This window comes from Diorhabda sublineata, chromosome 5, assembly GCF_026230105.1.
Source record: "Diorhabda sublineata isolate icDioSubl1.1 chromosome 5, icDioSubl1.1, whole genome shotgun sequence".
Taxonomy (NCBI): domain Eukaryota; kingdom Metazoa; phylum Arthropoda; class Insecta; order Coleoptera; family Chrysomelidae; genus Diorhabda; species Diorhabda sublineata.
This window is the reverse complement of record NC_079478.1, coordinates 16840318-16855954: the sequence shown is the minus strand read 5'-3', so window position 1 is coordinate 16855954 and position 15637 is coordinate 16840318. Positions and strand designations below refer to the sequence as shown.

General features: G+C 32.6%; 2 protein-coding genes across 3 annotated transcripts in view; one reads left to right on the top strand and one right to left on the bottom strand.

The window, feature by feature from the left end:
* LOC130444764 (octopamine receptor beta-2R-like) overlaps window positions 1–15637 on the bottom strand; it is a 208267-nt gene that overhangs the window by 94846 nt on the left and 97784 nt on the right. The gene's annotated exons all lie outside the window — the stretch shown is intronic.
* The window catches only part of LOC130444763 (apyrase-like), a 33371-nt gene continuing 26281 nt past the window's right edge, over window positions 8548–15637 (top strand). The window contains exon 1 of the mRNA XM_056780047.1: window positions 8548–8781. Coding sequence (XP_056636025.1) covers window positions 8654–8781 — 128 coding nt within the window. The 5' untranslated portion in view covers window positions 8548–8653. The remainder of the gene's footprint in view (window positions 8782–15637) is intronic.

The window sequence follows — 15637 nt, the reverse complement described above, 5'->3', positions numbered from 1 at the left end:
CTGAATCCAGATGTATCTATAAATTCCTTCCGTAGCAGGTTCACTCATAATTTAATATATCTTGCATTAGATCCTAACAAATGGAATTAAATTAAATTTGCACGTATTCAAAGTTGACAACTGTCCCGTAAACCTTTCTCATGAAATATGCAGAGGATTAGTTAACAGAATTAGATGTCTGAATGCTCGTATTCATAGTATCATAGTTCACTTTTATTAATGAAATTAAAAACTGTCCATTCTTTTTAAGAGTACAAGAACTTCGGATACCATATTATAAAGATGACATAGGGGAGACACACAGATGTGTAATTCTGAGAGTGCCATGGGGAAGGTGGAGGTATGGAGATAATTCTCTACGCCAAACCCCATTTAATTTAATTTCATATAAGTTTCGTTAGAGTTGGTGAATCTATTATTTTCCGTATCGACATGGAGCTCATCCGAGCCTTATCAGATAAGTGAAAGGGGTCCGATCGACTGGGAAGTTTGTAACGACACTAGAAAAAGCTGGAAAAGCAAGGGAAGTGGTAGTAAGAAGCCCAGGACGGTCTGTTAGAAGTCATGATAGAGAGCTACGAATCAATCGTGAATCCGCTAGATGAATTTTGCATACATAATTAAAATTTCTTTCCTAGAAAATACTTATTGTCCGACAAACTTAATACAAGACATTGCTACGTTACAGGGCACTAGATCATCCATACCTTATCTACCAGAGTTGTCTAAACTCTGTAAAAATAACAGTTTGGTATGCTCTTGGATCTCTTAACATTATTGGAGCTTATTATTAGAAGAGAACGGGGCTACGGTTACTGTTAATTTGGCTCGACATATTCGAATGTTTGAAAAGCTCTTGAAATCAGAACTAATTAGACAATGAATCCCCTTAAAACGTGTTTGGTTTGGGCAACATCACACATCGCGAACACTTCAATGACAGTTCTTAGAGCGGGTTTGCTGAATAGATTATCTGACGTTCCTTGACCTTCCAAGTTTCTGACTTATCAATGTGGGATTTGTTTCTTTGATTATTATGTCTTTGGCAACAAATTACGAAATTTGGTTATTGAGGTATGTAATCTTTTAAGCAATTCCCTGAAAAGATGTTGATGTGCGTGAAGAATGATATTGAAGAGATATTTAAGAGTTGCATTGGAAATTATAGATATCACATGGACGACTTCATTTTTCACAAGTCGTGTTGAGTCCTTTTCGCAAGAGTAAGAATCCAGTCGAACAGTTTATCTTAAATTATTGTAACGTTCTATGCCCCGTAAAACTTTTTCCAACACTCTACATAAAATTGTGTTCAATAAACAGGGTTAATTTGGTCCAATATAAAGATAATAAAAGATTCGAGATAAACTGTTAAACTGTGTGTGAAATAAGTATCAAATAACAATAACAACTACGCGAAAATATGAAGGACAAATACCAGCTTGCGACCAAATGAATTTCGTTAATCCCTTCAAGGAAATTCTTAGATAAACAAAGCCGACATAGCATATTCTCGTGAAAAATAGAGATAAGGGCTTTCATAAAATACATATTTTGTAATGTAATAAATGATATAGTCGTTGTTCAAAATTGTATTGAATGTTTCGGATCATTTTGCGACTTAGACTGCACTTAGGTACTGTGTCGTCCTAGTAAATGAACGGACAGTTTTATAAATCTTATTAAATAACCCTATATAAAAACCTAGAGGTGTTAAATCGGAGGTCTTTCATGCCATTTAATAAAATACCTTCTTTCAATCTTTATACTTGGAAACAATTCGTTAAGATATTGCCTCTGCGTGAGATAAGACGATAAAGCCACCATCTGAGTACCTCGATTGTATCTGTAAGAGTAAGATTAATATTTCTTAATAATTTGAGATACATTTCTTGTCAAAAGTTCACGGCAATAAAAATTGGCCCTATAATCGTTGTTCGTATATTTCTGCTCATAGATTTAATTCCAATAGATGTCAATAATGATTATCTCAAAAAACTATGGCCTGTCCGGATTATCTTTATTTCGTTCCTGTACCAATGGGGGAAGGGGTATGCATGTAGTTTAAATTCACTTGATTATTTTTTCTCAGAGACATAATAAAATCATTATTTACCCATTTCATTTGCTCTCGATTGCTTAAAATAATTATTGAAGAGTACAGGATACACGAGCGAAATTCAAATTTGATTAATGCATCATCATTGATCGTCAAATACCACATTAATTCATGTTATCATCGATTGGTACTAGCTTGGAATTAATGAAAGCGAAAAATATATGCAATGTACCTAACCCCGGAACCGCACATTTGGGCCAGTGCTGACGCCAATGTTGGGCTATGTTGGCGGTATTATTTTTAAAAGCATCCAGACATTGGAAGTTATTGAGGCCAAGCTCACTTAGCTCCAAGCAGAGCCAACATGTCGGACTTAAAAGTAGTAGTAGTAGTAAAACGTCCGCACAGAAGAAGATGGTGGGTCATAACACTTCACAGACTACTTTTGCTATTGGATTCCATAAAACTGGTTCCTCTTGATAAAGCTCCAAAAACAGTAAAACGTTTTCATTTGACCATATCTCCTGGGGTGACATTATTTACTTGAAATAATAATAAAGTTATTACAAGGCGCACTCTCACTTTGCAGACTAAACAAGTTAAGACGATTCATTACGCGCCAATATGTGGCCGAATACACAAATATTGGGACAAATTCCCTTTGATTTCTTATCAAAAAACTGATTCAAGACGGCCAACTCCCAACATTTAAGCCAATGTTGTGAGGTAAGCACCAACACCATAAATCTCGATCCACACATTGGACGAGCGTAGTTGGCGCCAGCATTGCCCCCAATGTGCAGTGCCAGCCTAAGCGTAATCTTATTCCAAATTCTTTAAACACTGATAGTCTCCTATCGGCGGTAAAAACCAATTGTGAGGTGATTGGTGACGCAAATAATCACTTGACGAAATTTTACAGTGAGATTTGTACCATTACCTATATTATTCAATCCTTTCAAGAATAGTGAGAAATTCGAGTATTTGCATTGAATATTGCAAACTTCCAACGTAGCTAAGGCCATCTTTTGTATTGCTATAGTAATTATGGAACAAATAAAAAAGTTATTATGATAGAGATGAATTATGAGAAGCAAGTTAACTTGAAAAAAACAAATATAAAATTCATCCATTTATTTATTTAATCATTCATCAAATTTGTCAAACCACATGCTATTATAACCACTTGCACAGCTTTGTCAAAGTTTATTTTATCTACATTACTTTTAGATTGTAAAGAGATTGTATCTTTGTTGTAATCATTACAAATATTAACGTGAGAAGTACTACACCCTGCTTCATAATTACTTGTTTGTGAGGGTTCACCCAGTTCTAAAATATTGTAAGCAAGCTCGAGGAGAGCTTCAATTAATAGTGGTAATCTTAGTGGCGGAGGCATCTTACCGCAATGGAATAAATGAAGCACAGATGTAGTGTAACTTATTCATCTTGTTGTTTCATAATCTTATATTTTACATAATTTTTGTGTGTCTTCCTTGATCTGAAATAAATTCATGAATTAATTTGGTCGAAATAGAAAGATAAAAGGTGTACCTTAAGAAACCCACCTATGTATCGTTCTTTGATTAAAAATTGTATTACTTTTGTTAATTAGGTTAAGCTGCCATCGAGAAATAGCAAAACTTACATTAAAATTATCTTCACAACAATGCAAACATGATTTTAAAGATACTTGATCTCTTCTCATAACATCTTGGAACTTGAAAAAACATTTTATTAGGTGTTCTTCTAATAGCTTAGCTTTATTCCATGGCTTCTATCGATATTATGACCTAAAATTTGTATAAAGTAACTGTCACACTTGATTAAACAAATACTGAACGTGGCAATTGACCATCCAAAGACCGCGACAAAAAGTGGTGTTCAAATCAATTCAAATTTGACCAATACCAATACAAAACTCTATTTTCGTATTATCTTTTTTGATAAAGTTACTTATGCTTATGAATCTTTTCCTCTTTCGCACTTTTAATAAATATGAAATTAATTTACACTACATTATGCCTAAATACCCTGTTGTTAGCTAAGGCTGTTCTGACTAAGGAAGACAGAATGCTAACGCTTTTTTCTTTGCTTCGAGGTTTCAGCTTGGTTTCTGCTCATTCTGAAGCATGCACAATATAAATAAAGTGTCTCTATAGTATATATGTCTATATAGTAGTATTACATATATGTTAGGAAAATTGAGGTTGGTTTGATATCTAATGAACACTGCCGAATATCGGGTTGCAATGTAGCCCACTCTGTATGATAAAATAATAAATCGTGACTATTGAACAATGAGTTATCTCATGATACTGTAAAAACTGTTATCTTTTATCCTCATTTAACACAACGTCTCCCACAGCTAATGTAGGTACTTACTGATAGTAAAAAATTATTAGACAAAAATTATGCTACCAGATAATTTCAAGTGGAAATTAAATATACTATTGTCGAAATATTGCGAAGGAGAAATTGATTGTACATTCAAATAACTGTATTTATTGATTTGTTTATTTAAAGGATGATAGCAATTGAAAAAATTAGTTTCAATTAATTACAATAATAACACGAGGTTCAGTATTCTATTAAAAATCCGTTTTTATGGGATTGACTCAAAATTTTTAAACTAACAAAGAAACAAGCTCTTATTTGCCATAATTATTTTTGTTTTATATATATATATATATTCACCTTTTGAGCCTTCCCAATAATAAGTTACCGTTTTTCTCTTTAGAATATGTATATCCAATAACAACCTCGTCTAAAGAAAAGCCTGAAGGTTACGAAACAGAAAACAGTTGCTGGAAGTTAAATCTGGTGAATACGGTAGCTGGTTAATCAATTCGAAGGGCAATTCATGAATTTTAGTTATGGCGTTCACCGAAGTGTGAGAAAATAAGTTCTTCTGTTGGAAAAGAGCTTTCTTTTTTTTTAAATGCTGCCACTTTTTTGCTACGTTATCAAGCAATAATGTCTAGTACTTCCCATTTATTGTTTTACTTTTTTGAAGATAGTCGCCATCAATTTCCCGGCTGATCAAACGGATTCCAGAACATATTTGCCTTTCACAATTCACTGTCTTTCTCAAGCCGCGTCAACAAACACTGGGAAAATGTCAATTCGAATGCTCTTTTGGTACAAAGTCAGCAAATGCGCCACTCCACACGTGCCATAGCTTACTCATATATAATTCCTCAGTAAGTATGTGATACATGCGTTCTTTTGATATACCGACAGCCTTTTTTATCTCTCTTGCCTTAATCTGACAGTCATCTAGTACTAGTGAACTTTTCGATGACATTTATTTTATTGTCGTAGTTTTTGGCCTTTCCGACCGCTAATAGCTAATGCTGAAACGGTCACGTATGAATTCAATTTCACGTAGTCCTTCCAATGCCTTCCAATACCTCCCAAAAATAAATATTTTAAATATATTTATATGTGCTGATATTTTCAAGTTGTAGGAAACTTTTCGGGAAGTAACTTCCATTCTTAATGCTTGTCAACAAAGATATTGCACTTTGGCAAAAAAATTGTATTAGGTAGTATCAATGTTCAGGAAAACTGGTAATTATAACTATTGAATAATTAATAAGACATATTATTAATTAACAAGTTGGGAGAAGATAATTTTTATTTCAAGCTTTTCATTATAAACAAGTACAGCGAAAAACGTGACAAATAGAAACTATACTGGATATGTGAAATTGTTTAAGGATTAGTTTACTCATTTCAACATTCATTTGTTAATGTTCGCTTAGTGAAATATGGCTTATTCACTCATTTAGTCTATTATGTTTTATGTTTTTTTTTCTATTTTCTTTTTTTCCATTATTTTCATATTACTCACAGATATGAAACTAATTTGATAAAAATATTGAAATGTTGTACACTAAAACTTAAATTATTCCATTACGCATTGCCATTCGCAGAAGGCACTAACAGTACGTCCATCTAAAAGTACTTGCTTAACTGGATTCTTACTTCGGTGCTTTCGTATCATTAGTTTTTTTAAATATTAATATTTATATCTTAGATTAGGTGTTTGTTCGCTGGGTCATTAACAAGCCCGTGGCCGTCTATCAAACTATTTACAGTTTTGATTCTTTTCTAGAAAGAAACTACTTTCAGTTGCTGATCTGCTAGAGGAAGCCATAAAGCTGGATATGTATACATAACTCCCCTGAACATGCTGGCGAAAAAACCAAGAAAGGACTACAAAATGTTAAAGCCTTGAGGAATAAATTGTCCTTAAATTTGATGTTAATTTTTACAAATGTCCTAGTTTACGTTCTTCATTATATTTTTATAACTTTCTTTTTTATATTGGCGTAGTTGATATATGAACTTAGATAAATTTCGGAGCAACAGGGCAATTGGGGAGAACTGTACAATGCTGTTCAGTTGATTCAAAAATTAAGAAAAAAGTAATAAGGAGCAGGCAATTTCCATTTTAGATTTCACAGTATCTGCTAAAGAAATATGGAATTAAACTATCCAAAAATTCCTGGACCTAGAAGGGCTTCTGTGTACTGTACCACTTCGAAAGAATCCCATAGTATAATTTGTCGATATATGTCGATAGACAAATTATACCCTGTGTGAGAATAAAACCACTAAAACATTCATCTTGGTCAAAAAATGGAAATAAATCTTAAACATTTTCGAGCGATCATTTTCTGACTTTTGATGTGTTTTAACCAACAACAGTGTTCCGATCAACTCGCATCGACATTTGATGATGAAGCACCATTTCAAACCACCATGTTCCGTGGTTTTCCGAATTCATTCGTGGTCTCAATTCGATACAGGATGAATTTCGTAAAGGTAGTCCAAAATACATTCCAAATTGCATGAAAATTTTTACTGTGAAAAAGATTGATTCGCGTTGGATACCGCATAATTTGACAATTGTTCAAAAAAAGCTCGTGTCGATTGGTGCAAAGAAATGCCGAAAAAATTCAATCGTGGCTCTTCCAAAGACTTCTATAAGATCGTAACTTGCAAATAATCATGGATATATGCATATGAATCCGAAACTAAACAACAATTGACTAAATGGATCTTTCAAGACTAGCCAAATCCAATAAAAGTTGTTCGCGCACGAAGCAAACGGTCGCCTGTTTTTTAGGAATAACCGGACATAGACGTTTCAAATGCGCATGCTTTGTTGAGAATATGTTCTAAGGATGCGTTCCTCCACGAACGATTTATGAACGCCTAGCTTGACATTCTTGTAATTTGTGACCTATCTGAATTATCTGTAATATTTCATATCTAACTTGTTTTTAGCTTTATTCTTCCTAAAATTGTGATTTTCAATCAAAACTAGCTAGAAGAATAGAATGTTTATATACAATTCACTTTACTGAATAAATAACTCAAAGATTTATTCATGATGTTTATAAGAACGATAAAATCAACTGACACATTTTTTTATTAATCAAAAGTACGTAGAGCCACATAGGTTAGAGGTTAGTTTGTGGTAAATATCACATAAGAGTAGGATGAATGTACATGCGTCGAATTAAAAATCCTCACCCAGGTTCAAAGTTACATTGAGCATACTCAGAACACGTTCGGTATTAGAAATCTATGCTCCACGAACACAGGATTTTAAATCTTGAACGTGTTTTACTACCGTGAACGCCCTATTTCAAACTGTGCATGAATCTGATGATAAAACATGTTTAAGATCTCTACCGCGAACAAATCTATTGTTAATTTTTAGATACAATTTTTTTAAGAGTATTGGGAATACTAATGAATACAATGTTCATTCATTGCCACCATTACCTCCTTATTTTTGTATAATCTGAGTTTAATAATAAATTAATTAGTGTAGGTAAGGATAATTTCCTTAATATATATATACTACTAAATGAATAAATTAGAATGAAGTCTTTACCAGCTTTAATAAAACCAAAAAATATTCAGCTATATTTATAACGACTTAGCCTATCAACATTTAATGTCTAACCAATAAAACGATTTCTATAAAAACCATAATCAATAGCCTTGATAGTTCAACCAAGGGTCAATTTGAATATCGATTTTTGAAATCAATGAATTTAATGTTTTTCAAAAGAATCAACGAAATTTAAAACACCGCAATTCTTAACTAATTTATATAAGTAATTTTAATTATTGTTATACTTTCACACATATTGTGTTGTATTGTATTTGACTATAATTTCAGTTTTTCAAAGCCCAGAAATATATTAGAGGTAGTATACTTTGGTGTTTAGCTTTGTCACAATCCCACTACGGAAACGCTTACGGCTAAATACATTGTTTTTTGATCTAGCTTATACATCCTTAAATATTCTGAGTATGAGTGCATATATACACTGCGAACCAAAATATCTATTATGTAGCCTTGTCCTGCTGCGGCACTGTTTGGTATCTGCAATTTGTAATCTATTAATCCCACTCCTCAACTGTGAAGTAATTTGTACACTTATAATGATTTAGATTGATCCATACGGTATAGTTCATATCTCATTAATATATAATTGGTTTTCTAGATTACTATATATACAATAAAGATAATTGGCGATAAATTAGTGCCAATTAAGATTGAATACGATGAAAATCGCGGCAAGTGTTATATTTTTTGTGATATGCGCAATATTTTATATTGACGCTAGTCCAAATAAACGCATCAGTGACCTTTTCGAACTATCTGTAGTACATTTCAACGATTTTCATGCCAGGTGAGAAAATACAGATGATTTTGATGACCTCAATCGAATAATTCCAAGTAATAAAGTTTCACGTTAATTGAAAGTTAATTTTTTCATGCGTTGTGTTATTATTCTTGGCAGTTGACCTCTTAATTTTATCAATATTAGATAATATCCAATATAAAATATCGTATACTCGGAATTAGAATTTAATTGATTATTTCCTCATTAACTATTGCCGTGCGTGTTACAATAAACGTAAATCAAACATCAATTATAACCACATAATTCCTGCGCTGGTCGTTTTATTTGATTGTTTTTGTTTTGTATAGTTTCCTATTGTATAAAAAAGAATACATTTATTGATTTCTTTTACATTATATTCTTTTCTAAGGTTGAAATTAACAGTACGACTCCAATACTATAATAAACCGATCGTTTTTTGGAAATTCGAACAGTTCAGATTAATATGTTTATAATATTATATTGCCCATAAAATTAATATATGGAATCATAGTTAATTCAATGAGTAGTCATTAACAGACAATAAAAATCAAATCGAGCCAATCATATTAATAAAATCCATTTTTAAACTTTTTCATTTTCTTAATCATATAATGCATTCTTTTGGTGAAATTATAAATCCTTGTTTCTAGTAGCGACATATGTAAGTGAAATTTAAAAATTGATTCAAAGTTATAGAACATTATATTTTATATACATAATAAGTTAATAAAATCACGTGATATTATTGAAAATACCACCGATATTTTCATTGAATCGTGCATTGTGATTAAAAGCAAAAAATTTTGCGAATTCTCATCTCAATAGGTTGATCAAAAGATTGTGAAAACTTGATTAGAAAATTCCATATAAACAGACAAGCAACAGAGACAGTTGCATTAAGTGTATTAAAAAACGGTGTACGTAGTTGTTTCCATTTTTTTTTCAAATGCAAAGGTGTATTGAGTGGAAGTTCATTAAAATGATCGTGAAAAAGAAAATCTCACTATACATTCTTTTACTTATGTGGTGATCAAAAAATGAAAATGTAGTTATTTATACAACAAGTGAGTTACATTACTATTGGTACTTGAATTGCCAACATTTAACGAGTTCAAAGGAATAACATCGTCTTTAGTTGCATTAGTACTTATGAGATTGTTGGTAGGATCGTGAACATTTACAATGTTGCTTGAAGTCGAACTAGTTGTTCCCGTTAAAATTTTAACTGCGGAACTCATTTTCTTTTTTATTAAGTCGTTTAGGTAATCCTACGCAAAAATGTTGGATTTCCACCAACCGTGCTTCTTCAGTTGAATTATATCACCACCGGAATCCACTAATACAGAAGAGCGTCGAAATGTATGTTCAGTGTAGTTTTTTGGATTAGGTAAATTCAAATATGTTGCGATAAGCAAGGGAATGTTTAATCTATTGTCAGATATTTCACCAATAACATTAAATCGACGTTGAACATGAGTTTTTGTGTCAGGAACTGTAATAATTTAAACATTTCCGGTATTATTAATATCGCAAAACTTCATTTTATATAATTCCTCCCTCCGCAGATCTCCTGCGATTCCGAAAATTGCAGCAACCTGAAAAATGCTACAATTAATATCTAAGCTTACAACTGGAGCTTACAACAGAAGTTTCTTAATTTCTACATGGGTAAATGTCTTAGATTTTTTGGGTCTACAGCCAACTGATTTATTTTTCAAATATGCAATGAATTTCGAGTATTTACCGATGTCTACGTCGTTATTTACCATTAGGCTGCCTTTTGAATGAGTCGACCAAAGTTTTGAAGACTTCCATATTTTGGATTTAGTTCCAAAGTAAGCTAGTAACACTCTTTCTGTGAAGCTGTTTATGCCTTTTTTAGTACACCACTCCATAAAAGAATTATATTCCTTCAAATAATGTTCTCTGGGTCTCTCAGGGAGAAGATTTATAGTCGCTGCAGTTGCCGATTCAACAGCACCTTCTGGTGTGCAGTTAAAACTTTCTTCACTATTACTCTCCATCACTAATAATAATACTACACTCCTTTTAATTGGACACAAAACGGATTTTCTTGAATGAATATCAATAAATAAATGTGTGAAAGTTGATTGGAGAAACGAATTGACATGATAAAGAAAGTGTTCACTGCCCACTATTTTGATAAACAGTTTCATAATTGCGTTAAAAAATGACACGTTACGGCACTTAACTTTAACTTTAACGCAAATGAATGAAGAAAAAATGCGAATCTTATAACGTTCGTAGAAGAAACTCTTCTAAAAACGAAAAACTTAAAAATACCCTTTTAATGCTAGGATGAATTATCATGTCATCACGTCACCCTCTACTTGAAAGGCTTCCAAGCGATACTAAAACCTCACATCGACAAACATTCACAATTCAAAACTCAACCTAGTAACAACTTTCGTTAATATTCACAAAAGACAATTTAACTATTATAGCATTAGGAAACGCAACCATAGTTGTTAACACAATGTAAGCACTGGTGATTCCTCAAAAACAATATCACGAATATGGTTTGGAGTCTTGTTTTAGATTTAGCACGTGGTGGTCAATATTTCAAATGATACTTCGAATAAATAAGGTTATTCTATAACTTTTAAAATTCTGTGCCTTAGGAGAACGTCCTGTTCCGAATTACTGATAAAGTCGGTACCATACAATGCTTACAATGTTGAAGATAGGACGCATCGTGTGATTGTAGTGCGCTTGTTATTTGACGAATGTTTTGCTTCCAACTTTGGCATTGGAAAGTTGGTTTATTTGACTCGCGTCAAAGGAAAGCCCAACATTGGGATGAAGTTCGAAGCAACACTTGTAGTACAACTATAACACTTCTTGTCCCCTTGCGAGTAAATCCTACGCGATTTATATGTTGCTAATAGCATCCAGTACATTTTAAAAGAATTTATATCTGTTGTAAGGAATTTAGTGAACAATCGAGTTCATGGAAACGCGACACCAATATCGGCAACTCGCACACAGCATATATTTTTTCACGCTTGTCTGCAGTGCTGCGTCTAGCCTTCGTTCAGTATTCAGCCAACGTTGGAAGATGGATGTTATCGCAAACCTTGGACGCATCGTGTAGATGAAACACTGCATTCAGCCTTCCTTCCAATATTCAGCTGTACATAGAAACGCAAATGTTGTGCAAAAACGTTAGATGCATTGTGTAGTACCGGCTAGTCTCATCACATATGTTTATGAGAACTACTTGTGTTAAAATTGCAAAGCGATCATCAGCAATCTTTCAGTTTAACTTTGGTACACTCTAATAAAGTGTACCAAATAACAAATAAATTCTTTATTCGTTATAAACTTTTTTCTATTTATCGTATTTAATTCCGGACCAATAAAAATTGGTTTTTGAGTAGAATATATCGAGATGGCATTTTGGACATTATGCAAATTCTTAAATTTTATGCTATTGAAAAAATGTTTTGAAAATAAATGAAAAATCGAGGGGGTGATATTGCGAGAGATGAGGGAGTATCTCCCGCCTCAATTTAATGAGCCCGACTTCACTGTACTTTGTGATAATTCATTAGGAGAGTGCCACCCGCTTTTGCTTTTTGGATTATCATATAATACTCATTTTCGTCTCCAGTGATCGAGAAGGTTGTAGCGATAGCAGTAATCAGTTTGTTCAGTCTTAATTTCACCAACTGTTCCTGAAATTCCAACGGTGAGCAGACGTGGAATTGTCGGAACATCCTAAACTAGAACAGAACTAAACAAATTTGTACGTACAAACAGGCAGTTGACTATTTCAAAGTTTTTTTAGCAATTGGAATCTATCTAATTTCAGATTAATCAGCATTCACACATCAAAGTGTCACTTGTAGTCCACTTTGATTTTTCACGTAATCTGTTCCTTTTGTTGTGGCACTAATACTACTTCATGGTAACGTTTCTCTTACATAAGTTCGGAAGTGGTTACGTTTTGTCCACCCCATGTACTTGGAGTTGATTGTCTAGATTCCTTCAAACATGGAATATAAGTGCAACCTCTTTTCATTGTTTCCTTTTATGGGAGAACTTCATACTTACAGGCAAGACATGGATTTCAAAATAAGCCTTATGTTTTCTTCTTCCAAAGTCGCTTTTTATTCGCGAGTTGTCTATTTGACAGTCCACATCAAGTTTGGCGCCACGCAACTTTTGGCTCTTTACGTAAATAGAAAATTTGTTAGATAGGAAATGTTTTGACACCATTTCTGACATTTAGAAGATCACGCAGATGGAGCAGAGGGAAAAGATCCAGAAATTGTGTATTCAATATTGCTAGCCAAGGGCATTCGAATTTTATGCAAGCTTTTAGTTTGTATTCAATGAAATAATCCCGTATCCGTATTTTCTACTTGTGCTCTTCAACGCCGTTGGGTTTATTGTTATAATCTGTCGTGAAAACTATGTTTATAACTGATGGAACAGTATCTAATTCGCTTGAAGATAAGATTGAATTACATTCCCACTTATCCGCAAACTCTTCCACCGTATGTGTGATGTAGATTAAATTGCACACCTTTCTGTAATATCCGTGATTAAACGACTCATTTCGAATGTCAAAATCAACTCTTGAACCTTTCTGGAATTGGACGCGTTCATTTGTCGTAAATTTCAGCATCCGACACAGTGCCTTGCTATATATTAAGTAATTATGGAGATTTACGATGTTCGAGCATATTTATCTTTCGCTTATTTCGTCTTTTCCGTTTTAGCTTGTTTATTATATTTGAAATCAGATACGTAAAAAAGTTGTCGGAAGCTAATTTATAAAATAAACGAGTGAATTATCTTTTCATGTCAACACCACAGGTGTCGGAAATATTGCATGATTGCATTATCATTCTTTTCCATCTGTAAATTATATTTTGAAATTAGTATTCCTGTTTTTTACTTTGATGTGCTATTAGGGGTACTGGAAAGTAATGTTGTTTATGCGCATGTCGAAATTTGATTATTATTTTCAGGTACCCAAAGTAAAGAGTTCATAGATAAAAGATATACGGATAGATAGGCAACTTGTGTGAATTTCGTTTTTAGCTCTACTACGAGCGGACTCATTACTAATTGGGATTTGCCGGGATATTCAAAATATTCCTCCGTTTTAAAACAAAATTTATCTCAGACCTTCATTATTAAAATGAAACACCATATTATATAATTACTTAATAACCATATTGATTAATGATATGGTGTTTCATAGTTGAATTGAGTTGAGATAGTTGAATGGATAACATATTCCCCAACTACAAATAATTTATTTTTGACTACTTTGGTTTTAGATATCACAGTTATACCCTAATTATATTATTAGATTGATATAATATGTACATTTAAAACAGTTAAATGCAACACCCTACAAGTATTTTAAAACAGATATTGAAAAAATCACGGAAATTCAACAAATACTTATCTCATCGTCCAAAGGAAATCCATGCATTTTTGTAATTTTCCCATTAATTTTACACAATGGCATACAATAATAATTGACCTTTTTAGCTTTTTCCTACACTAAGCTAATAACTAAATCTAAACTAACTAACGGCTTATTTAATTAAACTTAAAGATAGGAAGAGCTTAAACTAAATTCAAAACTAACTTAAACAGCGACGAATAAACAATATTAAAAGCAATCCTCAACAAACACCCAAGAGATCCAGAAGAAAAACTTGATGAAATGAAATGAGAATAAATGTCATCTTTATTAACTGACTGGGGTCAATGTGGTAGGAGAAATTGCAACATATAAAGTTTCCATGGCATGTAAACAGTTAACCTTCGGGTTTGAAACGGATAACTTGGTTATCAATATGCGTCTTAGACAATGTACGCTTAATTGTAATTGCTTCCTCGTATATGGAGAAAAGGGGGTTTTAGAAAAACCAAAGTACGAGTGAATTCAACCGCCCATGTCTTTTTTTACTAAAGTATATTTTGAGAGCAAACACTCTCAGGGAATATTTTCAACGAAAATAATTTTTCCTCACTCGAAGGCATGTTCAGCAGGTTTTTTAAATATACACACGGAAGTCTTCAGTTGTATTATAAAAACAATTTATACACTATAGAGAGCAGCAATATGTGGAACAATGATTTTGTTAATAATAGTCGTCAAGAGAGTTATTTGTTTGATAAATAATTGAAACGAAATTTGACAAAACCATTGATGTTCCGTCAACAGTATAAATTTTCTGAGATAGAAATAATAGAAATGTATCTAATATCTAATCCACGCAGGAAATTTAATGAATCTTAAAATTGTTATAGGATAAATTTCATTTGATTTTTTTTTCTTCTGTTTGAAGAAGTTTGAAACAAACTAGTTTGAAACAAACTTTCTCATAACTATGAAAAGCATAATTTCAAAGATACTTAACTTTTCTCGTCTTCCTACTCATACATTTTTTCAAAGGTACCACCAGCAATTCTAGACTTAACTCTACAGGGTTAATATATTTAAATAAACGGAATGAAACGTTGATTAGATATATTATTTGGCACACTTTATGAAAATCTATTCAAACACTAGTAAGAAGAACAGAGCAAGCTATGGCTTTCACCCTATTTACAATATTACCAAATGTAAACATAGGCGTTTCAGGCTGCTACTGTTTTTCTATTAGGTGTCTAATTATTGATACGAACATTATATCTCTTTTTACTGTGGACTATTGTCGTTAAAATTTGAGCTAGTACAGAGAACAACAATACCAGAAGGTAGAAGAGAGTATATGGTATTTAACGACGTATTGCGACTGCACAGAAGATAAACCTCCATGAAAAATTAGTAATATTGGATTTATTATTGAAAGATATAGATTCTAGGCTAATTTTGGGAGCTACTACT